This window comes from Jaculus jaculus, chromosome 8 (assembly GCF_020740685.1).
Source record: "Jaculus jaculus isolate mJacJac1 chromosome 8, mJacJac1.mat.Y.cur, whole genome shotgun sequence".
NCBI lineage: Eukaryota > Metazoa > Chordata > Mammalia > Rodentia > Dipodidae > Jaculus > Jaculus jaculus.
Window position 1 is genome coordinate 13,492,434 of NC_059109.1, and position 27,118 is coordinate 13,519,551.

Here is a 27,118-nt window from a genome sequence, read left to right on the forward strand (position 1 = left end):
ATGTGGGTACTGGAGAACTGAGCCTCAAACTGGGGTCCTTAGGATTCACAGGTAAGCGCTTGGAAAGGTGCCTGTCTGTGAAGCCTTGGTCTCACGTAAGCCAGATGCACGTGGTGGCGCATGTGTCTGGAGTTCGTTTGCAGTGGCTGGAGGCCCTGGTTCACCCATTCTTCCTCTCTCTCCTCTCCCTCTCTGTCTCTAATAAATAAGTAAAGATTAAAAATGCCACATGGATTCGAGGGGGTCCTATAAACAGCACCACCGTCTCTTTGTGGCTACTTTTCCTTCCACTATACCTCTCCCCCAGCCACGGGCAAGTCATTCCAGAGACCCACATGGTACCCTACATCTAATGTCATCTCCATTATGGTGAATATAATTTTCCATGTCAGGTGAACATAAATGTAGAGCTTCTATTTACATGTAAATTTCAGATAAAGAGCAAAACATTTTTAATACAATTGTGCCCTGGACATCCATTCTGCCTTCTGTTTCTAACGGAACGCTTGTCTTACTCCATCCCAGCTATGTCCACCTGAAGGACTCATTCCTAGCCAGGTGATTCTTTCACACTCACACCTTCACCACTGGGAGGTTGGGTTGACTGCTGTCCCCACACCGTCTATGGTAGACGCTTTTCCTCAGAAAATAAGTCATTGGTGGGGAGGTCTAGAGGTATAGCTCAGTCATTAAAGTGCTTACAGCTCAAACATGAAGACTTGAATTCAGATCCCTAGCCTGGCACGGCAGTGTTTGCCTGTTGGCCCAGTGATGGAGAAGTGGGGATGGAAGGGTCCCTGGGACTTGCTGGCTAGCTAGTCTGACTGAATTGATGGAATGTGTACACGTTCCTGTTGATTTGAGAACATCCTTAGAAAAATGAACATCTGGGTAAAGCAGAGTGTGGACTGTACATTAGTGTCAATGTTAAATTCATTGAACTGGACATTTGCATTTCACTAGAAAATGTTCTTGGGTGGGCTGTGAAGATGGCTCAGCAATGAGACCTAAGTTTCATTCTCCTTACTTATGTAAAAAGTCAGGCACTCTTGGTCACCCTTGCATGTGAGGCAGGAGACCACTGTAACTCTTTAATTAGCCAGTCTAACCAAAAAAATACTGGGAGGGCCAGGTTCAGGGAAAAAATTCTGTAAGGAAAGCTAAGGTGGAAAAGTGATAAATAAGGAGATCTGGCGTCTTCCTCTGGACTCTGTGCTGTGCACACAGGATGCACACATATTCACTTTCACACAAGTGCACACATGGATACCCACACACCACAAAGAAGAAAGTATTCTTGAGCAGGGCGTGGCAGTGCACACGTTTAATTCCAGCACTTGGGAAGCAGAGGTAGGAGGATCGCCATGAGTTCGAGGCTACCCTGAGACTCCATAGTGAATTCCAGAACCACCTGGACTAGAGTGAGACCCTACCTTGAAAAAAACAAGAAAAACTTGGACAGTGCTAGCAATAGAATTGAGGTGGAGGATGTCCCAGTGTTGATTTCATGATTCTTGCAGCTTTTCTATTAAATAGTGAGAATAGAAATTGAAGCGAGACAATGCACAGTGATTCCTCATTAGAATTCAGTCATTGGTTTATAATAGTGACATTGTCAAAGGCAAAAGAGTATGTGGTAACAGGAAGAGTCAGTGCATGTTTTGTGGGCTTGTTTCTGCTCAGGATTTCCTTAGCAAGCTGCCAACACCTGTAGATAGAGGCACCCAGTTAAAATATGTCTTCCTCTCAAGCCTAATCGCTATTAACCAACACACTGGACTCTCTAAGCATGGTGGCGACATCAGGGCATCTGCCCAGAGGCTGTTAAGTCAGGATGGATTCCCAAGATACAGTCACCAAGGTCAGCAGAATGGTGACAGAAGCATAGGAAAGTGGATTATCCATATGCTTCAAGAAACCACCAGGACATAATCCTCTCCTTGCCTAACAATGCCCTGGGTCATGGTTTCCTGCCCCCTTATCTCCTAAGTCGCATGGTCACTGTTCTGGTGTCACACCCTAGCTATTTTAAATGGTTAACACAATAATCTCCCTTAAAGGAACTTTTCTATTCAACTTAACAAATGAGTTCTTTTTCCTTTCCTCACCTTCCCCCCAACCGAAAAAGCCTTATGAAGCCCACGACCTGAAAACTCAGGTTAGCTGTGCTTCTTTTTCATGAGTCAGCCCTGGCAGCTCGTGATTTTCCCAAATAAAAGCTTTCATCTGTGCCTCAGAGTGGTTTGCACGGTCTTGGTCACTCCCAAACCTTACGAGGACCACCTTGGAACAGAAGAGAAGACACGCGCACTCCAAGAGAGGAGCTGCCTTCTCTACACGCCAGGTGAAACCTCTGGGTTGGCTGCCCTTCTAGGCTTCTCCAGTTTTTATATAGTATTTAGAAATTTCTCGAACTCACCAGAAAAGAGTATGGTTATTAAGGGTGGTGCTGGCTGCCAATCATCGAGCTCCCGGACTTCCTGTATCTCATTCTTCAGTGTCCTGGCTTTCTCCTTTTCCCAGAAAGGTAAGCTGCAGCAAGAAGACAGTCATCTGAGTTTGAACTTAGCTCATGGGATATTTATAAACACCATCCATGGATAAGACAGCACATGCTCGGAAAGTGCAAATGACCTCTGTGACGGTCAGTGTGGACTGTCGCCTTGACAGAATCAAGAATCACCTGGGGGCTGGAGAGATGGCTTAGCAGTTAAGGCTCTTGCCTACAAAGCCAAAGGGCCTCAGTTCGATTCCCCAGGACCCACATAAGCTAGATGCACAAGGTGGCGCACATGTCTGGAGTTCATTTGCAGTGGCTGGAAGCCCTGGTGCGCCCATTTTCTCTCTCTCTCTCTCTCTCTCTCTCTCTCTCTCTCTCTCTCTCTCTCTCTATGCTTCTCTGCTGATCTTAAAAAAAAGAAAAAAAAAGAATCACCTCACCTGGGAGGGAAACCCTGGACATGCCTGTCTGTGAGGAAGTTTATGTACTAGGTTAGCTGAGGTGAGAAGACCCATTCTCAAAATGGGTAGCGTCATCCCTTGGCTTGTGCCCCAGACTGAATAAAAAGGGGAAAGCGAGCTGAGCACCAGCATTTATCTCTCTGCTGCCTGACTGCAGGCACAATGTGGCCAGCTGCTCCATGCTTCTGTTGCCAGGTCTTTGTTGCCATGATGGAACACACCCCCCAAACTGTGAGCCCTTGGTTCCTTAAAAGTTGCTTTCCAAAGATCTTTTGTCACGATGAGAAAATTAACCTCTGAGTCAGAAGACAGGCTTCAAAATAAAAGTCCATGTTGCCTGTTCCCCACGTTCCCCTGCACCAAACCCAGGTCTCTCTTGGACCCTTCTCTATCGTGAGGCTGGCCCTTGCAGCTCACATGGCCTTGGTGGAGGGCATCTGCTTCTCAGGGGACCTTCGATCTGGACTCAGCTAATGGGAGACCCAGTCAGATCAGGTGGTAGGAAGAGGAAGTCTGCGATGGCTTCCCCAGCTCCTCCACTCCCACCCTTTGTCCAGGGGTATGCACTTTCTGGGAGGAGATGCATCTGCAATGCCATGGCTCCTGTCCAAAGCCCTTCTTCTAGGGTTCCAGCTCTCACTTCTCTGAGAGCCAAGCTTTCTCTTCTTCTCAGGCCTAGGAGAAGGACAGCTCCCCATGGTTGTAAGCCTCTGGGGGTTTTGCTTTCTCCTGTGGGTTCTCCAAACCAGACTCCACCTGTCCAAACATTTAAAATAGTCCCTTCACTAACTACCCTGTCCTCAGAACCCAAGCTGCAGCCCATGACAATCCTTGTCTCATAAAAACGTGGATGGCACCTCAGAGTAAAGATGCCCTCCATTGTCTTCAGGCCTTCACATGCATGTGTGGACAACACGAATGTATTTACTAATGTACGAAAGGAAATAGTCAGGCTGTAGAGATGGCTTTGTGGTTAAGGCACTTGCCTGCAAAGCCTAAGGACTCATGTTCGACTCTCCAGGTCCCACATAAGCCAGAGGCACAGCGACACAAGCATGCAAGGCCGCACATGAGCAGAAGGTGGGGCACATGCCTGGAGTTTGGAGCATCAATTCTCTCTCTCACTTTCACATTAAAAAAAAAGGCTGTCTGGGGCTGGAGAGATGGCTTAGTGGTTAAGCGCTTGCCTGTGAAGCCTAAGGACCCATGTTCAAGGCTCGATTCCCCAGGACCCACATTAGCTAGATGCACAAGAGGCCACATGCATCTGGAGTTCGTTTGCAGTGGCTGGTGGCCCTTGCGAGCCCATTCTCTCTTTCTCTCTCTGCCTCTTTCTCTCTGTCTGTCGCTCTCAAATAAATAAATTAAAACAAACAAACAAAAAAGGCAGTCTGTTGGCCTTGCCTTAAAAAAAAAGTACAACAGGTACTCGACACTGAAGAACAACCAAATAAATCTATAAAATAATAAAGAGCAAATTCAGGAACAGACCCTGAACCAAGCCTCTGTGTCTCCTGACAAGATTAGGAGCCTTTAGGTGATTGCCCTGAGAAAGAGCCTGGGTCTTCTGATTCAAGTATTGATCCCAGTATGGAAGAGCATGAGAGCATATAACAGTTTGTCCTTATATGTGTGTGCGTGCGCACACACACACACACACACACACAGAGAAGCCATATTCTTTCACATACGATTTAATGTTTCCACAAATTTATAAAATCTAAAGAAGTTGGTCAGCACAATGGGATGGGATTTAGGCAATTGCTGATATCTAGAATAGCATTTACAGAAAAATATAAAGTGGAGATATGAGAAACCTAATTATGTGATGAAGTAATAAATGCAATACAAGGAAGTATTAAAGACCCCCCCCAAAGTCTCATATTCCCTTGCTCTTCCCATGACACCTGTGTGGTTGAGTCTGGGATTAGCCCTACTTACACAAGACTGTTTTGTGTTGAAACCAAAGAGAACTATGACGGGGGAACATACATGTAGGGAGGAAGAGAAGGAGAGTAGGAAAAGAAGGGAAAGACAAGAGAGGAAGGAAGTAAAAAAGTGAAGAATGTGAAAGGAGAGAATAAAAGAGAGAGAAAACATCTTTCCATTACAGAAATCAATTTAAACAAGTGAAGTTTCTTCTGTGTTTGAGCAAACCCATGTGTGGTAGTTTGAATAGATGGCCCCCCAATATATTCAGTGTTTTATTAGTTTGTAGTTTGCATCTGCAGCCACCTGGCTGGAGGTAGAGTCACTGGACGGGCAGATCTTAAGTTGTGGTGGTGGGATTGTGACTTCAATCTAAAGATATTCAAAGTGTGCCTAGCTGTAGTTCCCGAAGAGTGCTGTGCTGTGTGGCTTTTGGCTTCTGGTTTGTGCTTCTCTCTGTGTGTCTGGCCCTGTGAAGGCAGGCCAGCTTCTTCTGCCATTATGGAACTTCCCCTGGATCTGTAAGCTTCAATAAATCCCTTCCTCCATCACTGTGCCTGGTCTGACAGTTCATCTGAAGCTGTCTGCCACACCATGTAATTGGAGGAATGCCTCATACAGCACATGGCATCTGGCAGCCTGCCAATGCCATCTTCTGAATATGTGCCCATTCCATGGCAAGATGCCAGGTACTTGTCCTCCATGGGTCTCTCTCTGTATGTCTTCCTGACAAATTGCCCCAACCCTCCCGCTGGGGTGCAAATGGTCTCTGAGGTTTGATTGTCTAGAGGTTCCCACATGGGAGAAAAGAACTGTCCCTTTCATATACACAGCATAGTATTCATACTGGGGAGAAAACTCACTTGGAAACTTGTGGAATGGGCTCCAATGGGATAAATGTATCAAATTTCTTCTCAAAAGGCTCCCTGAAAAACAAAAAGACAACAGTAGCATGGTGATGGTTTCTACAACACACAGAACAATGTACAACGATGTTCAAAAACACAGATATTCTGGTACTAAGATTCTCAAATATGAGCCTCAAAGCATCAAGGCAATACTTTTTATATTTTGTAGTTTTTTTTTAGTCAAAGTCATTTCATCCCACATGGTTGCTTTTCTACATAATATTTTAGGTTTAATGATCTTCCTCTTTTCCTCAATCACATAGCTCGGTTTCCCTCAAAGTTTAAGTTCATCCATGATAGTCACTAGTCAATCTGAACTTCATTTATATCCACATATTTTGTAGTACCATTCCAATTAAAACTGCTTTCTTGGCTCTGTGCAGTGGCACACACCTTTAATTCCAGCATTTTTGCTCATGGGAGGCTGAGGTAGGAGGATCCCCTTGCGTTTTAGAGTTCAAAGCCAGCCTGAAGCTACAGAGTGGGTTCATGTCCACCTGGGCTAGACTGACTCCTACTTCAGAAAGAAAGAAAGAAAGAAAGAAAGAAAGAAAGAAAGAAAGAAAGAAAGAAAGAAGGAAAGAAAGAAAGAGGGAAAAGGAAGGGAAGAAGGAAAGAAAGAAGGAAAGAAAAAGAGGGAGAGAGAATGGAGGAAGGAAGGAAGGAAGGAAGGAAGGAAGGAAGGAAGGAAGGAAGGAAGGAAGGAAGGAAGGAAGGGAGAAAACTGCTTTCTTGCTTCCATACTGTGAGCCGGTCTTCACAAGCTCTCACCTAACAGAGTGGATTTTACACATGCATCAAAGGGAATTTGCAGTCACTTTTCACTGTACTCCTCAGATCTGGGCTCTTCATGTGAGTACCTGCATAGGTCTACATGTCTCTTCCATCCCCACAAAATTAAAGTGCAGTCATTTTCTGGGGCTCTTAGCAACTGCCCTATCCCCAGCTTCTCACCCTCCCCTCAGCCTTTGCTTTGATGGGAAAAGACAGAGAACTTGTTTCCTTCCAGTTCATTTTCTCTCTCCTTCTCCATCTACCTACTGCCCCCCTCCCAACCTGGGGATCCTAAGCTTTCCAAGGACTTTAAATATAATGCCTTTCAATCAGATTTTATCTGCTTGTTTTCAGAGTGATAATTTTCTACAAATACTGCCATATTATCTGAGAAAGATGAACACGTTTCAAGAAAATTAAAATTCCATACTTTGAATTTATGGAAACAATGACAAGAGAAGGAACTTGGGGTGATGGCGTTGGTCTCTGAGCTACCTCTCCTCTTCTCCTAGGGACAGCGTCAACAACCACTATCTTATTGCTCTATTAAAAAAAATTTTAAACATTCTAGACATTCTATTTTACTTTTTATATTTTATTTATGAGGGAGAGAGAGAGAGAGAGAGAGAGAGAGAGAGAGGGAGGGAGAGAATGGGCACACATAGGGCCTCTAGCTACTGCACGCGAACTCCAGATGTATGTGCCACCTTGTACATCTGGTTTACATAGGTATTGGGAAATCAAACCTGGATCCTTAAGCCTTCACAGGCAAGTACCTTAACTGCTAAGCCATCTTTCCATCCTGTGTTCTATTAATTTTTTTTTTTTGAGGTAGGGTCTTATTCTGGTCAAGGCTGACCTGGAATTCACTATGTAGTCTCAGGGAGGCCTTGAACTCATGGCAATCCTCCTACCTCTGCCTCCCAAGTGCTGGGATTAAAGGCGTGCGCCACCACGCCCGGCTTAATTTTTTTTTAATACAACAAAATGGGTTTCCTGAGGACATTTCCCTATGAGTATATCATTGTATTTTGTTGAATTTATCTCTGTGCTACCGTCTTACATAACTCTTCCCTTTCTCTTCCCAAACAGTCCAGCTCCAGCTTTCATCTCTCTCTCTCACACACTTGAATCATGAACAACCCCTCTTTTGCAGTCAAGTTCTTCTATGTCATTGATCTGTGTATTACCATGTCACACTGAGCCGGTGTGGTGACTCATACGTGTAAGCCCAGCATTCAGGAGGCTGAGGCTGAGGGATTGTTATGAGGGCGAGGCTACCTAGTGAGACCCTGTTGTATAACCCAAACAAGCAAACAAGTCACAGAGTGCCCTGTAACAAGTACAGTTGCTATAAATCAGTTAAAAATAAAAAATTATTAGATATTGTACCTTTTATATTATACATGCATGTGGACACTAATTAAAGGTCAACTTTGTAAGTAATATTCACCAATTATGTTTTTTTTTTTTTTTTTTGAAGCAGGGTCTCACTCTAGCCTAGGCTAACCTAGAATTCACTATGTAGTCTCAGGGTGGCCTTGAACTCACGGCAGTCCTCCTACCTCAGCCTCCTGAGTGCTGGGATTAAAGGCGTGCCTGGCTTTCAATCATACCTTACTGAGATCCACTCATTTAAAAAATAATTGATATGCACTAGAGACACTCTTCCTTGAGGGTTTATGAGATGGCTCCAGAAGCAATAAACGTGCACTTACAATGAAAAGTTCACAGGTGGCAAAGTCGCCCCTGCTTTGAAGAACCCTCTGCTCTGCTCTGGGGACATATACGGATTATCCCCTGGTGTCAACTGCGGGATTCCATTTCTAGGATCGATATCTGTGGAAAATGTTTGAAAACATCACACGCAAGGCTGAAGATGACATGCAGATCAGCTGTGACGGCAACGTGACAATGAAAATTGCACACTTTTGCCAGTTGTGGTGGCGCACACCTTTAATCCCAGCACTGGGGAGGCAGAGGTAGGAGGACCGCTGTGAGTTCGAGGCCACCCTGAGATTACATAGTGTATTCCAGGTCAGCCTGGGCTAGAGTGAAATCTTACCTTGAAAAACAAACAAACTCCCCTCCAAAAAAAGAAAGAAAATTGAACATTTTCACGTTTATGCCTTCAAGGTCCTTTTGTTATCTCGCCTTAGGATTTTCACACTTTTGTGAACCTGGGCTAAGGACTCTTTCTTTTCCCTTCTTCCCTCCCTCCCCTCCTCTGTTTCTTTCTCTCTCTCTTTCTTTCTTTCTTTCTTCCTTTCTTTCTTTCTTTCCTTTCTTTCTTTCTTTCTTTCTTTCTTTCTTTCTTTCTTTCTTTCTTTCTTTCTTTCTTTCTTTCTCTCTCTCTCTCTCTCCCTTCCTTCCTTCCTTTATTTTTTATTTTATTTTATTTTTTTGGTTTTTCAAGGTAGGGTCTCACTCTGACCCAGGCTGACCTGGAATTCACTAAATAGTCTCTCAGGGTGGCCTTGAATTCACGGCGATCCTCCTACCTCTGCCTCCCAAGTGCTGGGATTAAAGGTGTGCGCCACCACGCCCGGCTCCTTCCTTTCTCTTGAAGATAGGATCTCACGCTAATCCAGGCTGACCTGGAATTCACTCTGTAGTCTCAGGGTGGCCTCGAACTCACTGCAATCCTCCTACTTCTGCCTTTTGTGCATCTGGCTAACATGGGTCCTGGGGAATCAATCCCGGGTCCTTTGGCTTTTCAGGCAAGTGCCTTAACCACTAAGCCTTCCCTCCAGCCCTCTTTCCTTACTTTTGAGAGGCGGTCTCATGGAGACCAGGCTGGCCTCACATTTCTCCTGCTTCTACCCCATCTGAGTGCTGGGATCACTGGTGTACACAACTGCTCCTGGTTTGTACAGTGCTGAGGAGCAAATGGGCTTCACACATGCTAGACAAGAACTCTACAAACTTGCTATGCTCCCAGCCTAAAACTATCTCATAACTTTAAAAAAAAAGTTGTTGAAGTTGCTACTTCTTTCTCTTTGCATAACTGCCTCAAAAATCTCATTCATCACTGGTGTGTTTGATACCTTCTCCTATGTCATAAGTATTTCTTTCTTTCGCTCTGCATTTTTTCTTTTTTCTTTTTGAGCCTGGATCAGGCTCTCTACCATGGGCTGACCTAGAATTCACTATGTAGCCCAATCTGCCCTTAAACTTATGGGTGATCTTCCTACCTCAGCCTCCCGAGTGCTGGTACTAAAGGCCTATGCCACCACACCTGGCTCAGTTACAGAGGTATTTCTTTAGATGCATGTGGCATAAATGGACCATTGACACTCAGTCACCAATTGGATCTTATGATAAATCTATTATGAGTAAGTTGAGGCAGAGAACTTACCAAGTTACAAGCTAAGGTGATACATGTGTTTATATATACAGTATGTAAAATATTTTTTCATCTGTTACATTAACTTAAACAACAATGTGCACCTTATGCTAGGACTTACTTTAAGTGCATATGAGAGGTGGTGTCTAGTTGAAACATACACCATTTCATTCAGATTCCTATGAGGTTTCTACTAATAACCACCGGGGAAAGACAAAAGTGTGGGCCTGCATACATTGTGAGTTCTTTGCAAAAAAAAATGTCACCTGTCATTGTGGTCTGCACGTCAACTATATTCCTGGCTGTCCTAACATACCACGGGGACCCTGTCCAGCTACAGAATGCAGAAGCACAGTGCAGAATCTCTTTACATAAAACAGTGAAGGTCCAGGTAAGGTAGAAATCATTACCATATTTCTTTTTTCCCAGGCTCTTGTCCACCGACCTCTCCAAAAGAGACCTCCTGTTGCCCTTGAAGACCCCATTGAAGAAGCACTGCTTCCCCACATGGTAGGTGTGGATATTGCTGCTCAGCCGTGGGTAAAATGTCCACTCGGGACGCTGCCCGTCTTCTGTAAGAGATTAGAAACCCTTCTTGTTAGCACAGCTCCCAGCCTCACAGACCAATTCGATGATAAGTTATAAAACTCCAGGGCGCCATCTTGCCTACAGTCATCCACCTACATGCTTTATAAAATTTTAGAAAAAATACATCCAGTATATCAACATATATCCACTCATCACAGCTTCGTTGTTGGAGAAGACTAAATAAGAGGTTTTAGACTCTGCACACGTCTGTATGACTTTGGCATTGTGCTGTGGCCTTTTATAGCATTCACATAAAGGCATATCACTTAAAAACAAACTGGTCATAGCTCCTAGCCATTCGTTGTGTGGATTAGAGAGGGCTGTCAGACGCCAGGCACAGTGAGTGTCCCCTTGCTGCCGCCCACACTCTGGCAGAGTCTGAGGTGACCCCGACACAGAGGTGGGGAGGAAGGCCTGTGGGTTTTGCTACTCACTTGTCTGCAACCTAAGCAGGCTGATTTCCTCAGGATGCTTATCCTCTGGGACTTGGAGCAATGAGGTTTCAGAGGAGTGATCCGAACGTGAGGAGGAGGAAGAAGAAGGAGAGCACTTCTGACCCAGATCCTCAGCCATACTGGGGGGCAAGCGGAAGAATTAGAATTACCCTGGGACTTAGAATCTGAGCTGATGTACTTTATCCTAGAATCACATATTCTCACTGACATAACAGAGGTGACTTCTGTAAGAAAAAAAAAAAGCCCCTGAGTACCTCATTTATTTATTCACTATTTGAGGGCACTGAAACATATTCAAAGACGCACACTTTAAAACAATTTAGTGGTTCCTCAAAAAGTTAAACAGGAATACCCATTCCACTCCTGAACATCTGTCCAAAAGAATGGAAAACAGAAACTCAAACATATACTTGTATGTGAATGTGCACTGCAGAATGATTCATATTGGCCCCAAAGTGGAAACAACCAGATGTTCAACAGATAAATGGATGAAGTAAATTTGGCATATATTCATGCAATGGAATATTATTCAGCTGCAAAATAGCAGAGCTCTAGTAACACTATAATGTTGAAGACTCTTGAAACTATTGAGGAAAAAATAAGCCAGACACAAAGGAAAATGTCATATGAGTCCATGAAAATGACAAGGGACAGTAGAGTCAAGGTTGCCAGGACCTGAACAGAGGGGAGAGTAGTGAGTCAGCATTGCATTGGCGCTTGGAATGATGAATGTTGTTGTTTTTGAGGTAGGGTCTCACTGTAGTCCAGTCTGAGCTGGAATTCGGTATGTAGTCTCAGGCTGGCCTTGAACTCATAGTGATTCTTCTACCTCTGCCTCTTGAGTGCTGGGATTAAAGGTGTATGCCACCACACTCAGCTGAAAAGCTTTAAAATTAGATTGTAGTGATGATTGTACAATATTTTTATTTTATTTTATTTTATTTATTTGAAAGTGACAGAGAGAGAGAAAGAAGGAGAGAGAGAGAGAGAGGGAGAGAATGGGCACGCCAGGGCTTACAGCCACTGCAAACGAACTCCAGACATGTGTTCCCCCTTGTGCATCTGGCTAATGTGGGTCCTGGGGAATCAAGCCTCGAACTGGGGTCCACAGGCTTCACAGGCAAGTGCTTAACCACCAAACCATCTCTCCAGCCCTGATTGTACAATATTATGAATGTAATTAATAAAGACATGCACTTTAAAGGGAAATAATTGCATTCACCACATTATATGTATTTACCAAAATATTTTAAAGGTAAGCTACATCAATATGTTACAACAAAGATGAGCCTATAATGCTAAGTGAAAGAAGGCAGACACCAATGACTATATATTGATGACTTAATACACATCAAATATCTAGAATAGACAAATCTATGCAAAATACAGAGTAGTGGTTTCTAGGACTGGGGGATAAGGGGGTTGGGAGATGACTGCCAAAGGGCACAGATGTCTTTCCAGGGGTGTTAGAGCTTAGATCTTAGACGTCACCTCAATGCTTTATGTATTGAAGTTGATCTTCAGTGCATTAATGTCAGAGGTGGGGTCTCTGGGAGGCTATTGAATGGATCAATACAGGCATGGGGTCCTAGCTTAACAGGGTTCAGTCAGGGACTTGGTTGCAAACCCGAGCATGCTCTCTTTGCTTTCTGGTTGCAGTGAAGCAAGCAGCTTTGCTCCATCGTGCACCCCCCCACCCCGCTCCCCATGATGTGCTCCCTGACCGCACACCCACACCAATGGGGCCAAGTGACAGCGAATGGAAGCCTCTGGAAACAATAGCCACATGAGATGTTTTTTGTTTCAAGTTCACTTAGCTTGGCTGTGTTTTGTCACGGTGATGGGAAGCTGCCTAACACTGATGAACACACTGTAAAGTCGCCCGTCAGTGATGGTTGCACAACTCCATCTAAAACCACTGAGTGGGGCTGGAGAGATGGCTTAGCGGTTAAGCGCTTGCCTGTGAAGCCTAAGGACATCGGTTCGAGGCTCGATTCCCCAGGTCCCACGTTAGCCAGGTGCACAAGAGGGCACACGCATCTGGAGTTCATTTGCAGTGGCTGGAGGCCCTGGCGTGCCCATTCTCTCTTTCTCTGCCTGTCTCTCTCTCTCAAATAAATAAATAAAAATTAACAAAAATAAATTTTAAACCACTGAGTGGTACACTTTAAATTTGTTTTTATTTATTTAGAGAGCGAGAGCGAGCACAGAGAGAGAAAGAGTAAGCAAAGCAATGGGCTCTCTGCTAAAAACCGGCACACACCCACACTCTTGTGCACCCAGCAAGCTGTTAGGGCATTCCCTCCTGCAGACCCCTGGAACTTCAAGGTGTGTCTCCCGAAGGGACCTTATCTCAAGAGCAGCAAGGAGCACCATGAGTCTATGGACCACACTGTCTGGTGATCCAAAGGCCTGGTGTCCTTCTGCCACCCCAAACTCAAAAGCATGCAAGCCTCCCTGCCTCACCCTTTCAAATAACTTCCTCCTTACCCTAAACCAAACTGGAAACTGCAGAAAGTTCTGGAGCTTCGCGTTAGGCTACCAGGACTCCTCTGAGGGACCAGGGAAAGTAAAGGTTGCTGCTCGGCTACTCTCCCGGTGTGTCCAGGGTACAGCTGGGGGCCAGGGCGTGGAACCTCCCAGCGCAGGAAGGGGCAGAGCAGGTGTCCTGGCCAGCATGGCCACGCTGGGGTGAAGGGCCAACCAAACACAGCTTATGGGAGAACAGGTTTATTTCGAGCTTGCCGATCCCTTCATGGTGGAAGAAGCTGCTTCCTGCCATAGACCTGAGCAGAGAGAGCCAAGTGCAGCAAGCCAAACACTGCACCAGCCGTCCACCCCCCCCCACGACCCCCCAACAGAGCTCAGACTGCTTTACAGCATGTGACATGGAAACACAGGCCTGCAATCCCAGCACCTGGAAGGCAGGAGGATCCAGAGTGCCTGGCCTGATCCCCTACTTTGTTTCTCATATATATATGTATATATATATATGATACATATATATTACCTAATATATATATACCTAATATATATATTATAATACATAATGTATACCTAATATATATACATATATACACATATACATACATATATATGCACATATATACATACACACACATATATATTAAAGTCATGAACCCCAAAATAATTTCTGTTTATATATTGATTATCTCAGGTTTTTACACTGAGGATATTTTCTTTTTGAGGTAGGGTCTCCCTCTAGCCCAGGCTGACCTGGAATTCACTATGGAGTCTCAGGGTGGTCTTGATCTCTCAGCGATCCTCCTACCTCTGCCTCCCGAGGGCTGGGACTAAAGGTGTGCGCCGCCAGGCCCGGCTCAGGTGTATTTTATAGTGGCAGAAGATGGCTAATATTAGTCTTTGTATCCTGTCCCCTGGATACAGCTCTGCTGAATTCTCAGAACTGTGCACACGCGATTTTAAACATCAAAAGCTACTTGGAGTAGAGCAGCGCAGACCCCGTAGTAGAAAGGTCATTGTTTGCAGTCAACAGGCGCCCTGAGCCTCTGAAAGTCAGGAGGGCAGGGCTGCTCTCTAAGCCCGAGTCTCCCTTCGCGCAGCGCCCCGGTTTACGGCTTGGAAGCTTGCAGGGCTTCCCGCAGCACCTCCCGCACTACCTGCCTCCTTTGCACCTCTGGGCCCTCGCCCGCCCTCTCCCGGAGGAGAGAAGCCGCTGGTCTGTCCTCTGAGGCCTTCAAGGAGGCTGTGACCCAGATCAAAGTGCCAACTGACAGCAGACCTACCCAGTGCTGGGACCCAGAGCAGAAAGGCCAGCGCACGAGTGGCTGAGCCACCAGCAGCTGCCCAGCCCTGAAGGCTCAGGGCTGGGTTGCCAGGACAACGAACCCTTCCTGCAGAGGAAGTCTGAGAGCCGGGGCTCCCCTGTCTTGCGGCCCCCTAGGGCTCCAGGGGAGGCTCCTGGAGGGGCATCCTCGAAGGGGGTGGATGGTGGATACATGGGCAGATGGATGGATGTATAGTTCTTTCACAAGGAACCTTCATGACCAATACTGCAGCCTCCGATGATTGGCAGGAAAAGATGCGTCTTCCAGCTCCCGTGTGAATCTCCCATCCTTATGTGATGGGAACAGGCAGCTCTGGGGGAAAGCCCCTGATAGAGATGCAAGCTATAGGGCTCTCTTTGTCGCCCATTTTTTGACTCCTGAGGGCCTCTCCTGGTCCCTGGCTGTGGAGGCAGTCTGGGAGCAAAAGGCCCTTCCCCCATACTGGTCCCAATGCCGTATATACATACATATTTTTCAAACTGGGTCCCTAGCCTGTGGGTTGTCATGTTGCTGAGGAAAATGGAGCGCTTGGCGGGAACTTTTGAATTTTGGTGGGTTCATTTGGCTCTTCGGATTGGTCCCTCTGCATTTCATCTCTCTGCACTCACCTAGGCGGTGCTGGAAATGGTACCAAGGGCTTCCTGAATGCTAGGCAATCCCTCCAGTGAACAATACACCAATCCCTGCCCCCCCACTTTGTTGTAGGAAGGAGGCCGTGGGAACTCTGAACCTAGGCTTAGTCATGCTAAGCAAGCGTTTTACCGCTGAGCTGTATCTCCAGCCTTTTGGAGCTCTAATATATATATATATACATATATATATATATATATATATATGTATATATATATATATTTATATTATATATTATATATTAATATATATATATATTTTTTCTGCTTCTGTGTGTCTGTGTGTAATGTGGGGCACTTGTGCGTGTAGTGTGGTATGTGTGGTGTATCCACATAGTTGTGCCCTTGTGGCACCCTGTATGCTGGCCTCAAATAGGGGTCACTAGCCAGCAGAAGCTGGAGTGGAACATCAGGTCTTCTGCATCACTGCTCCTCCACATGCTCTTACGTTGAGCCTAGACACAACCCCCTTTTTATTTCTTTATTACTTCTGGAGCTTGAGCTCTCTGAGACTCCTCAGGTCTCTGCACTCCTGCGGGTCTGAGGTTACCGGAGGGTTTGACCATGACCAGCTATTTACATGCCATCTGGAGACTTGAACTTAGCAGTCTCAGACCTTCTCACACCTTTCTTATTGCACAGAGGCATACTAAACAGAGCCATCACTCCAGCCCAGCTTTTCAGAATTTCCATTAATTACTTTTGTTGCTTTTGAGGCAGGGCCTCAGTATCCCAGGCCACCCTTAGATTCCTGAGCATCTTTCTTTGCCTGTTGAGTGCTGAGCTTACAGGCCTATGTGATCAGGACCAGCCTAGCTCTTACTTTATTTGAAAAATATTTTAGGCAGGGCTGGAGAGATGACTCAGTGACTAAGGAGCTTGCCTGCAATGTCTAATGACCCGAGTTCAAGTACCCATGTAAAGCCAAGTCAGATGCATGAGGTGGTGCATGTGCCCAGAGTTTGTTTGCAGCGACTATAGATCCTGGCACGCCCATTCTCATTCTGCCTCTCTCTCTGCTCACAAAAACAAAACAAAGCAAAACACTTTTATGCTGGGTGTGGTGACACACGCCTTTAATCCCAGCACTCAGGAGGCAGAGGTAGGAGGATCGCCGTGAGTTCGAGGCCACACTGAGAATACAGAGTTAATTCCAGGTCAGCCTGGGCTAGAGTGAGACCCTGCCTTGAACAACAAACAAAAAAAAAAAAAAAAAGAAAGAAAGAAAAGAAAAAAAGCCTTTTATTTAAAAATATATTATACTTCATATTTCTAATTTTTAAAATTTATCTTTTTTTATTTATTTGAGAGAGAGAGGGAGAGAGAAAGAGAAACATATAGACAGATGTTCCAGGGCCTCCAGCCGCTGCGAGCGAACTCCAGACACATGCACCTTCTTGTGCATATGGCTTATGTGGGTACTGGGGAATTGAACCTGGGTCCTTAGACTTCACAGGCAAGCACTTTAACTGCTAAGTCATCTCTCCAGCCCTACATTATATTTAAAAAATTATGTAGAGAGATGCATGCACCACTTTGTACAACTGGCTTTATATGAGTGCTGGGCAACTGAACACCTGGGCCATCAGGCTTCTATAAGCAAGCACCTTTAACCACGGAGCCGTCTCCCTGCCCCTAGCTTTTGAGTAAAGTGTAATGTCCACTCATAATATCTCTGATACTGTTTTATACCTGACTGACAGACTGGACAAGATGTATGTAAATTATTTTATTTTTTAATAGTTTATTTGTTTATTTGAGCAAAAGAGTGAGGCCAACAGAGAGAGAGCATGGGCACACCAGGGCCTCTAGCCACTGCAATCAAATTCCAGACACATGTGCCACCTAGTGCATCTGTCTTAATGTGGGTACTGGGGAATTGAACCTGGGTCCTTAGGCTTTGCAAGCAATTGCCTTAACCACTGGGTAATCTCTCCCTTGTAAATTATTTTCTGTACTTATAAATCGAATAATTGTATATTTAACCTTATAGGGAGTGGTTAAAGTGATTTGGCTTTATATCTTGCCAGTTTTCCCACACCACATCCAAATCTAATCTTCCTCCAAAGACTCTAATGCTGACTTGTTTTGACGGTCACACTTGAGTCACTGCCATCATTCCATTCATTTGTTTGTCCCACAGGACATTACATTGTTTCAAGAAAGGTTTGATGTCCATCTTGGGAGCTGTATGGAAAGAGGCATCAGTTTTTCTTTTTCTTTTTTTTTTTTTATTTTTCGAGGTAGGGTCTCACTCTGGTCCAGGCTGACCTGGAATTAACTCTGTCGTCTCAGGGTGGCCTTGAACTCAAGGCGATCCTCCTACCTCTGCCTCCCGAGTGCTGGGATTAAAGGCGTGTGCCACCACGCCCGGCTAGTTTTTTTTTTTAAAGAGATTATTTATGATGGACCTAGTGATGCAGGACTGCGATCCTAGTAACTCAGGAAACTGAGGCAGGCTGATAGCGAGTTCAAGACCTGCCTGCACTGCTGTAGCAGGCAAGGATGGCAGAATGATTGCCGGCCAGGCTTTAGATATCATTTAGCCTGCAGGGTCAAAAGTGAACTGAAGGAAAAGCAGGTGTGAAATGATCTGGGTAGAAATGCACAGGTCAGTACCAGACACCCTTCTCTGTCCCCTATACTCAGCTCCACGTTTTGGCTTGGGTGGTGGTTTGAATCAGATGTCCTCCAGAAACTCATGTGTTATGAATGCTTGGTCCCCAGTTGATGGCAATTTGGGAGGTGGAGCCTGGCTGGAGGAGGTGTGGTGTTGAGGGCAAGCTTAGGAGTGTTAGGAACCAGCTTCGACCTGACAGGGTTTGGCTCACTCTCCTGCTGCTGTTGTCCACCTGCTGTGGCAGAGGTGACATCCAGCCTCTGCTCATGCCATGCTTTCCCCCCTTCCATCATGGAGCTTCCCCTGGAGACCGTCACCCAAAATACTTTCCTTCCATCAGTTGCCTTTGGTTAGGTGTTTTGAAGAAGGTAATTGTGACAGAGAACTGGTACCAGAGAAGTCGGGTGGTTGTTTCTAGAAACCCACTGTGTGGTTTTTGGTCTTTTGGAACTGATTTGCAGGAGGAATGAGAAAGGATTTGAAACTTTGGTCTTAAAGATGCCTTGCAGAGTTTGATGGACTATTCCGGTTTGAGTTGAAAAGACCTAAATGTAGAAAGAACTGTGGACCATGCAGGCTTGGATTATGAGGGGGAAGAAACAGCTTTTTCTGGATTGGGCTAGAGGCAATTAGTGTGAGAGGCTTGCTGTATTTTTCTCGTGTCCTGAGCACTTGTGCAGGGACTGGTGTGAGCCGAAGGATATGGTACTGAAAGAAATGAAAACTTCAAACTGGAGATAGCACATGTTCAGCTGCAATTGTTTCAGAGGTTGTACAGTTGATATTGGGCCAGCTCTTCTCAACTGGGACAGCAGAGAGAATGCTGACTCTTTTGAAAACAGAGGGCCTAAATGCCAAAGACATGTCCTGCTCTTCAAAGTTAGCTTTATCCCCTAGTGAATTAACAAATGTGGTAGCCCACCTGGTACGATGGGAATATAACAAACACAGGAAAGAAAGAGTCTTTGGATTTGTAACACAGTTATTTGAAGATGGCCCCTAGGTACTGTGGAATAGATAATAATTTCTGAATGGAGTTCATGGGGGACATGGCATGGATGAACTGTGGGCTTCAGTGGAGACCCTAGTCATTTTATGAAATGCCAGGAAGATGGGACAGCTGCCAAAGAGAGCTGCCAGCTGGAGGGGCAGAATTGGGAACCCAGAGACTTGGCACTGGTTACAGATGTCAGACTTGGGGGCGACAGGACTTGATGTTTTCCCTGCTTGTTTTAGAGCTTGCATTGGTCCAATCTTTCCTTGCAATGCCATCTTTTGCAGTGTGAATGTTTACTCTGTGCCATTCTATATTGTTTTTAAAGCTCACAGTTAAAAAGACCTTGTCTGGAGTGTGGGGATGTTTGAACAGTGCTAAAGTTAACAGACTATGGGGACTTTTAAAGATGGACTGAATGTGTTGGATTTTACATCATGGATGGTCATAATTTATGAGGGCCAGAATGTGGTAGTTTGAATTAGGTGTCCTCCATCAATTCATCATGCGGTCTTGGTGCCCAACTGATGGCAATTAGGGAAGGTGGAGCTTTGCTGGAGGAGATGTGCTGTTGGGGGCAAGCTTAGGGGTGTTATAGCCAGCTCCCCTTTGTTAGAGTTCAGCTCACTCTACTACTGCTGTTTTTCACCTGCTGAGACAGAGGGTGACGTCCAGCTTCTGCTCATGCTCCCCTTTTCCCTGCCATCATGGAGCTTCCCCTTAAACTGAAAATCCAAGTATTTTCCTTCCATCAGCTGCTTCCAGTCAGGTGCTTTGTGCCAGCAGTGAAAAGGTAACTACAACAGCTTGGCCTGTGACTTTCAAGGAGATTATTATGACAAAGTGTCCAGTACCCATCACGTGTTCCTTATCCTCCGTGTTGTGGTGCCCTCTACATGCCATCATGGGAGCTGGAGAGATGGCTTAGTGGTTAAGGCACTTGCCTTCAAAGCCAAAGGACCCAGGTTCCATTCCCCAGTACCCATGTGAGCCAGATGTACAAGGTTGGAACATGAGTCTGGAGTTCATTTGCAGTGGCTAGAGGCCCTGGCGCGCTCATTCTCTATCAGCTAAATTAATTAACTGTTTAATCAATTAACAAATGCAGCATGCATGTATCAGGAAACACCTCAAAAAGGGACAAAAGTGGCTTCAATTCTAATAGTGGACAACAGGGGTCTTCTTCTATGGCTGGAAGATTAAAAGGAGATGACCTTCAGATCATTAAGAAAGCTCTGTCTGACCCAGAGTGGATTCTCTACTGGAAAGCCCAGAAAAAAACTGGGAAGGGACAGTGCGAATGAGCAGACGTGCCCTTCTCCACCCGGGAGAGGTGAAAGATGAAGTTGGAAGTTAGAAGGCGAGCAGAACAGCAGAGCCGCAGCCCTGTGAAGCAAGTTGAGACCAGGGTGAAAATGGAGTCCAAGGAAGGTGCAGGTAACTACTGGGGGAGAGGATGATAATGAAGATGAGGACTGACCAGCTGCAACTGATCCAGGACGATGCGGTGGTTTGACCTGGGCCTCCTCCTTCCACTCGTGTGTTTGGGATACTTGGTCCCCAGCCGATGGTAATTTGGGAGGCGGCGCCTTGCTTGAGGAGCTGTGTGGTTAGGGGTGGGCTTACGGGATGTCATAGCCAGCTCCCCTTGCCACAGCTTGGTTCACTCTCCTGCCCTGGTGCTCCACCTGCTGCGGCAGCAGTGATGTCTAGCCTCTGCTCATGCCGTCCTGCAGCTGCCCCTTGAGAGACTGTAAGCCAAAATAAACAACTTTCCTCCCATAAGCTGCTTCTGGTCTGGTGGTTTGGTTAAAAAAACAAAAAGGTTGAGAAAGGAGAGGGTGACCAGAGGTCATACCTGTGGAGATTACTCTTGAGCACATAGCAGGCTTTAGAAGCCTTACCCGGTATCTCCCCCCCCTCCCTCGCCGCCATTTGTCAAGGTCAAGATCAGGCCTTACCTACCCCATCTTCAGCACATTCTCCCTGCATTCCCTCCCTAAACCTAGTTCCATTTTTACTTCATTTGATGCTCCTAAGTCTTTCTTTAAGTTTATTTTTATTGTTTTGGTTTTTCAAGGTAGGTTCTCGCTCTAGCCCAGGCTGACCCGAAATTCACTATGTGGTCTCAGGGTGGCTTCGAACTCACAGCGATCCTCCTACCTCTGCCTCCCGAGTGCTGGGATTAAAGGCGTGCGCCACCACATCTGGCTTCTTAAGTCATTTAGTTAAGTTCTACCCTTTTTAATTTTCGCTTTTAATTTTGATATTTCTTTATGAAGTAACAATAAGGGGACACGTGGTTTCTGTCAACTGTCTGAAGAATCATCTCTCATGATGCAGAGAGTATAGTTCTTTCCCCATTCATACGTGTACTCAATAGTCGCTTCCCTGACTGCAAAGGCACCAGTGGCTTCAAACAAACTCCAGACACATGTGCCACCTCAGGCATCTAGCTTTACACGGGTACTGGGGGATCCAACCCGGGTGGTCAGGCTTTGCAGACAAGAGCCTGAACAACTCAGAGCCAGCGCTCCAGGCCCGCCAAGAGAGCACTTGCCCTACCTGTGCTTTCAGACACCTGATTTTATCCCCCTTCTCCACGCGGTACTGGTGCTCAGGTGTGCAAGCAGATAGGTATTTTTAACCGGGCGGTTATTAGCAAAGCACAACTGGGCTTTGCACCAGGGAACAATGTGAGGGGGCGGGTGGGCAGAGCGTGTCCGCGAAGGGCCGTTGCGGGGTCCTGAAGGCATAAAGCCGCGTGACGTCGCCCCCACGTGGCGGCGGGGGGCGTTACCGTCGCCGCGAGGAGCGAGCAGCCCCCCGGCGTCCTGCGCACCAAGATCTGGGCTCCCCAGCCGGGGTACGGGTGAGAGCAGGCAGGGAGGAGGGGCCTGGGATCAGGGACACCGTGGGAAGGAAGGATGAGCGAGACAAGGTTGGGGGGTGGGGGTGCCCGCCGATTCAGGGTCGCCTGCTTCCTGCTTGGACCTTGAACCAGCATCTCTCTGTTCAGCCTATGGAAACGCTCACCGCCTTAGCAGATGAACAGACCTCTGTAGCTTAGGCCGACCTGGAATTCGCTCAGTAGCCTCAGGCTGCCCTCGAACTCACTGCGATCCTCCTACCTCTTGCCTCCTCGGGGCTGCGATTAAAAGGCATGGACCATCATGTCTGGCTCATTTTTATTTTATTTATTTATTTGGAGAGAGAGAGAGAGAGAGAGAGAGAGAGAGAGAGAGAGAGAGAGAGAGAGAGAGAGGATATGAATGAGAGAGAGGAACCGGGGCTAGGGCCTCTTGTCACTGAAAACAAACTCCAGATGCATGTGCCACTTTGTGCACCTGGCTTTAAGTGGGTATTGGGGGACTGAACCCCGGGCCATCAGCTTTTGTTAGCCAGCACTTTTATCCATTGAGCCATCTCTCCAGCCTCAAAACCATATTTACTTATTTATTTATTGTTTTTTTGAGGTGGGGGTCTCACTCTAGCCCAGGCTGACCTGGAATTCACTACGTAGTCTCAGGGTGGCCTTGAACTCGTGGTGATCCGCCTACCTCTGCCTCCCGAGTGCTGGGATTAAAGGTGTGTGCCACAGCACCCGGCTAAAACCATTAAATCTAACCATTTCTAAGGCCAAACTGAAATGTTGGTTTCTTATTAATGTGGATGAATTCATGGGTGTAAATGTAGTAATTTAAACATTGGAGTCATTAGGCTTCTGAACTTTCTGTGATTCACTCACTTCCAAATTAAAAAAAAAAAAAATGAGGCTGGAGAGATTGCTTAGCACTTGCCTGCAAAGCTAATGACCTGGGCGACCTGGGTTCAATTCCCCAGTACCCATGTAAAGTTAGATGCCCGAAGTAGTACATGCATCTGGAGTTTGTTGGCAGCGGCTGGAGGCCCTTGTGTGCCCATTCTCTCTCTATGTCTGTCTCTCTTGTATCTCTCTTTTCTTGCAAATAAATAAAAAAATTTAAAAATGAGCCGGGTGTGGTGGTAGGAGGATTGCTATGAGTTCGAGGCCACCCTGAGACTCCATAGTGAATTCCAGGTCAGCCTAGGCTAGAGTGAGACCCTACCTCGAAAAACAAAACAAAGCAAAAATTTAAAAATGAATACAGATGGACCCCCAAATCCATGCATATACTTGATGCTCATTCTTTGAGAGCTTACAAAATTTAGGCAGTGGAAAGCTGGTTGTGATGGTGCATGGCTTTAGTTCCAGCACTTGGGAAGCTGAGATAGGAGAACTGCTGTGAGTTCGAGGCAAGATAGGCTCCAGACTGAGTTCCAGGTCAGCCTGTGCTAGTGAGACCCTGCCTAAAAAAAAAAATCAAACAAAAGATATATTAGGCATTAGATTGTAAGATTGAAGTTCTAGATAAGACATGGAGTCTTTAAAGTATACTGAACATTTCTTTTATTTATTTTTATTATTTATTTATTTATTTTTGTTTTTTGAGGTAGGGTCTCACTTTAGCCCAGGCTGACCTGACATTCATTATGTAGTCTCAGGGTGGTCTCAAACTCACGGCCATCCTCTTACCTCTGCCTCCCAAGTGCTGGGATTAAAGGCGTGTGCCACCACACCCAGCTTAAAAAAAAAAAACAAAACTATATTATTATATATACCTTTTTTTCTTTTTTGGTATTTTGAGGTAGGGTTTCACTCTGGCCCAGGCTGACCTGGAATTCACTAGGTAGTCTCAGGGTGGTCTCGAACTCATGGCGATTCTCCTACCTCTGCCTCCCAAGTGGTGGGATTAAAGGTATGTACCACCATGCCTGGCTTCTTTCTTTTCTTTTCTTTTTTTTTCAAGGTAGAGTTTCACTCTCGCCCAGACTGACATGGAATTCACTACATAGTCTCAGGGTGGCCTCAAACTCGTGGCGATCCTCCTACCTCTGCCCCCGAGTACTAGGATTAAAGGTGTGCGCTGCCACACCCAGTTTATACTGAAGTTTTTTGTGGCCCTTAGCTGGCTACTAGTTACTGAACTTTGTAAAGATGTCTGCTTTTAGTTCAGGGTTTGAAGGCGATACCAAGAAATGGAGGCACACTGTCTAATCTTAGGAGATTCTGATATTAATAGTGAGGTCAAGTAGTACGGTATTAGATAATAGTGAACTGTTGAGAAAAGGTTTGAGATGGACAGAACCTAGATGGTGTGTGTGATGTCATTCTTCATATGTTTATTCCAAGTGCTGTGTTTCGTGGTTCTAGGGTGATGAAAGTATACACCATGACCCTCCTACAGACCATCTAGGAGAACCACGTCATCCGGCTCTTAAAACACCTGCAAGAAAGGACACGGATACGGTATTGGTACTTTTCCATTCCTGTGTAGCCAGAGAGACCATGATAACCAAGTTTTCAGACACACACACACATGTGGGTTTAAAAATAAAACACCAATTTAGGGGATGAATAAAACACTTCCTTGAGTCAACATTCACCAACGGTGCCATTGCTATCCTTCAAGCAATGAAGATTTTAGCTTGGATGGGCAAAAGTGTGGGAAAACACTTGGCAAAGTGTAGTGTGTGCCCAGGGTCTACTGGTCTGTGGAATTATGGGTCAATCAATGCCAACATGCTCAGGACCTGAGCTGTGCACAGACGTCGGGTTCATGTGCACGCCTTCGCTGAGCTGATGAGGACACAGTGAGACATTTTCCTAAAGTTGACCAGGACCAGCCTCAGACCAGGACTCAGCCTCATCTGAATCTCTTGTTAGATCGCACTTTTTTATGAGGTGAATTTTTAAAAACATTTTATTTATTTATTTGCAAGCAGAGGTATATATATAGAGAGACAGACAGAATGGGAACGCCAGGGCTTGTAGCTGCTGCAAATGAACTCCAGATGCATGTGCCCCTTGTGCATCTGGTTTACGTGGGCCTTGGGGAATCGGACCTGGGTCCTTTGGCTTTGCAGGCAAATGCCTTAACACCTAAGCCATTTCTCCAGCCCAGATCGCACTATTTTTTTTTTTAAGCTATCAATCTTTTTTTTTAAAATTATTTATTTATTTATTTGAGAGCGACAGACACAGAGAGAAAGACAGATAGAGGGAGAGAGAGAGAATGGGCACGCCAGGGCTTCCAGCCTCTGCAAACGAACTCCAGACGCGTGCACCCCCTTGTGCATCTGGCTAACGTGGGACCTGGGGACCCGAGCCTCGAACCGGGGTCCTTAGGCTTCACAGGCGAGCGCTTAACCGCTAAGCCATCTCTCCAGCCCCGCACTATTTTTTTCTTCCTATGACACCTGGAAGGAAAAAAAGGGGGTCATAAAAAAATCCTGAAATTAATAACTCAATAGCAGAGCATGTTTTACTGGTGAAATCTTGTAAGTTCAGCAAGATTCCAGGCATTGCTGAGATACTAAAAATATTGATATTTTCCCATCTATTGTCACATGTATTGTATTATATAAACATTATATTATAATATGCCTTATGTTGGTTTTCAAGGGTAAGGTATAGTAGCTTGTATTTCATATAAGGGCAAACTGAAGCTCAGGCTGAATTTTTTAAACCGGATGGCTTCCAGAAGCTTTATATTGGCCAATAATACAATAATACAAAACACAGTGTCCAGATATTGATGTTAAAGAACTGAACTGAAACAGGGCGTGGTGGTGCACACCCTTAATTCCAGCACTCAGGAGACAGTGGTAGGAGGATGGCTTTGAATTTGAGGCCAGGCCGAGACCACCTAGTGAATTCCAGGTTAACCTATGCTACAGTGAGACCCTACCTCAAAAAAACAACAAAATCAAAACAACCAAAAACTGAACTGGCTGGTTAAGGATGAAGACTTGCTTTACTTAAGTTGAAGAGCTTATGTGGAGGGCTGGAGAGATGGCTTAGCGGTTAAGGCACTTGCCTGCAAAGCCTAAGGACCCATGTTTGATCTCCAGATTCCATGTACGCGCAAGGCCACACATGCCCACTAGGTGGCGAAAGTGTCTGGAGTTCGATTTCAGTGGTGGAGCCCTGGTGGGCCCATTCTCTCTCTCTCTCTCTCTAAAATAAAAAATAATTTTTAAAAAAATATTTTATTTACTTATTGGAGAGGGAGAGGGAGAAAGAGAAAGAGAAAGAAAAAGAAAGAGAAAGAATGGGGATGCCAGGGCCTCTAGCCACTGCAAACACACTCCAGACACATATGCCACCTTGTGCATCTGGTTTACATGGGTACTGGAGAATTGAACCTGTGTCCTTTGGCTTCGCAGGCAAGTGCCTTAACCATTAAGCCATCTCTCCAGCCCAATAAAAAATAATTTAAGAAGAGTTTATGTGGAATTATATGATATTATATCAAATTGTATCTGGCAAATTGCAATGAAATCTATCACCTGGTACAAAAAACCCCTTTCTAGTGCTGTGGGGGATCAGTTCTACTTGTAAACCCAGACTTTGCTGAGACAGCGGTAGATGTAATATGTAGTCCACTCTAAGCTTCTAACTTCCTTCTTCCCACAGATAATTCATAATTCTTCTGTCAAAACCAGCAGTAAGTGTGACTATTCATTATAATGTGAATAATTGTAATGTTTCTGAGAGTAAATGGATATATCTAATAAATTTATCCATGGTTTCAAAACCATGATCATTTTTATTTATTTTATTTTTGTTATTTTTGAGGTAGAGTTTCACTCTCTCAGGCTGACCTGGAATTCACTATGGAGCCTCAGGGTGGCCTCAAACTCCTGGCAATCCTCCTACCTCTGCCTTCTGAGGGATGGGATTAAAGACGTGTGCCACCACGCCCGGCTATTTATTTTTTTAAACCATGATAAATTTTATTGAGAAATACCTCAATAAAATTTAGTGGGACTGGGGAGATGGCTCAGTGGCTAAAGGTACTTGCTTACAAATCCCGGAAGTCTGGGCTCGACTCCTCAGCCATGCATGTAAAGCCTGACAAGCCTGGGTAGGCCTGTACACTCACACACACGTGTGGACACGCATGCATGCATGCATGCAAATCAATAAAAACAATTTCAAAAACACATTTTCTTTCACGCAGGTCCTCACTCTAGCCCAGGCTGACCTGAAACTCTCTATGTAGCCCCAGGCTAGCTTCAAA

At 45.5% G+C, this 27,118-nt stretch overlaps 1 protein-coding gene across 1 annotated transcript; it reads right to left on the minus strand.

Annotated features, from left to right (window-relative positions):
* Nucleotides 1-1,649: 1,649 nt before the first annotated feature.
* Spats1 (spermatogenesis associated serine rich 1) lies at nt 1,650-14,943 on the minus strand. Its single transcript, XM_045156967.1, has 9 exons — nt 14,832-14,943; nt 14,559-14,688; nt 13,504-13,647; nt 10,941-11,080; nt 10,329-10,490; nt 8,291-8,411; nt 5,754-5,816; nt 2,420-2,532; nt 1,650-1,708 (listed from the first exon to the last, which is right to left on the minus strand). The coding sequence occupies exons 1-9, from the start codon at nt 14,941-14,943 to the stop codon at nt 1,680-1,682; spliced, it is 1,014 nt and encodes a 337-aa protein (XP_045012902.1). The 3' UTR covers nt 1,650-1,679.
* Between the last annotated feature and the right edge of the window lie 12,175 nt (nt 14,944-27,118).

Excerpts from the sequence above, each read along its gene's own strand:
- Spats1 (XM_045156967.1), bottom strand. The coding sequence starts at position 14,943 with ATGTATCCACCATCCACCCCCTTCGAGGATGCCCCTCCAGGAGCCTCC. Across the intron at positions 10,491-10,940 it reads CCTGCTTAGGTTGCAGACAA|AAGACGGGCAGCGTCCCGAG; the intron begins GTGAGTAGCAAA and ends AATCTCTTACAG. Across the intron at positions 2,533-5,753 it reads CCCATTCCACAAGTTTCCAA|CTTACCTTTCTGGGAAAAGG; the intron begins GTGAGTTTTCTC and ends TTCTTGCTGCAG.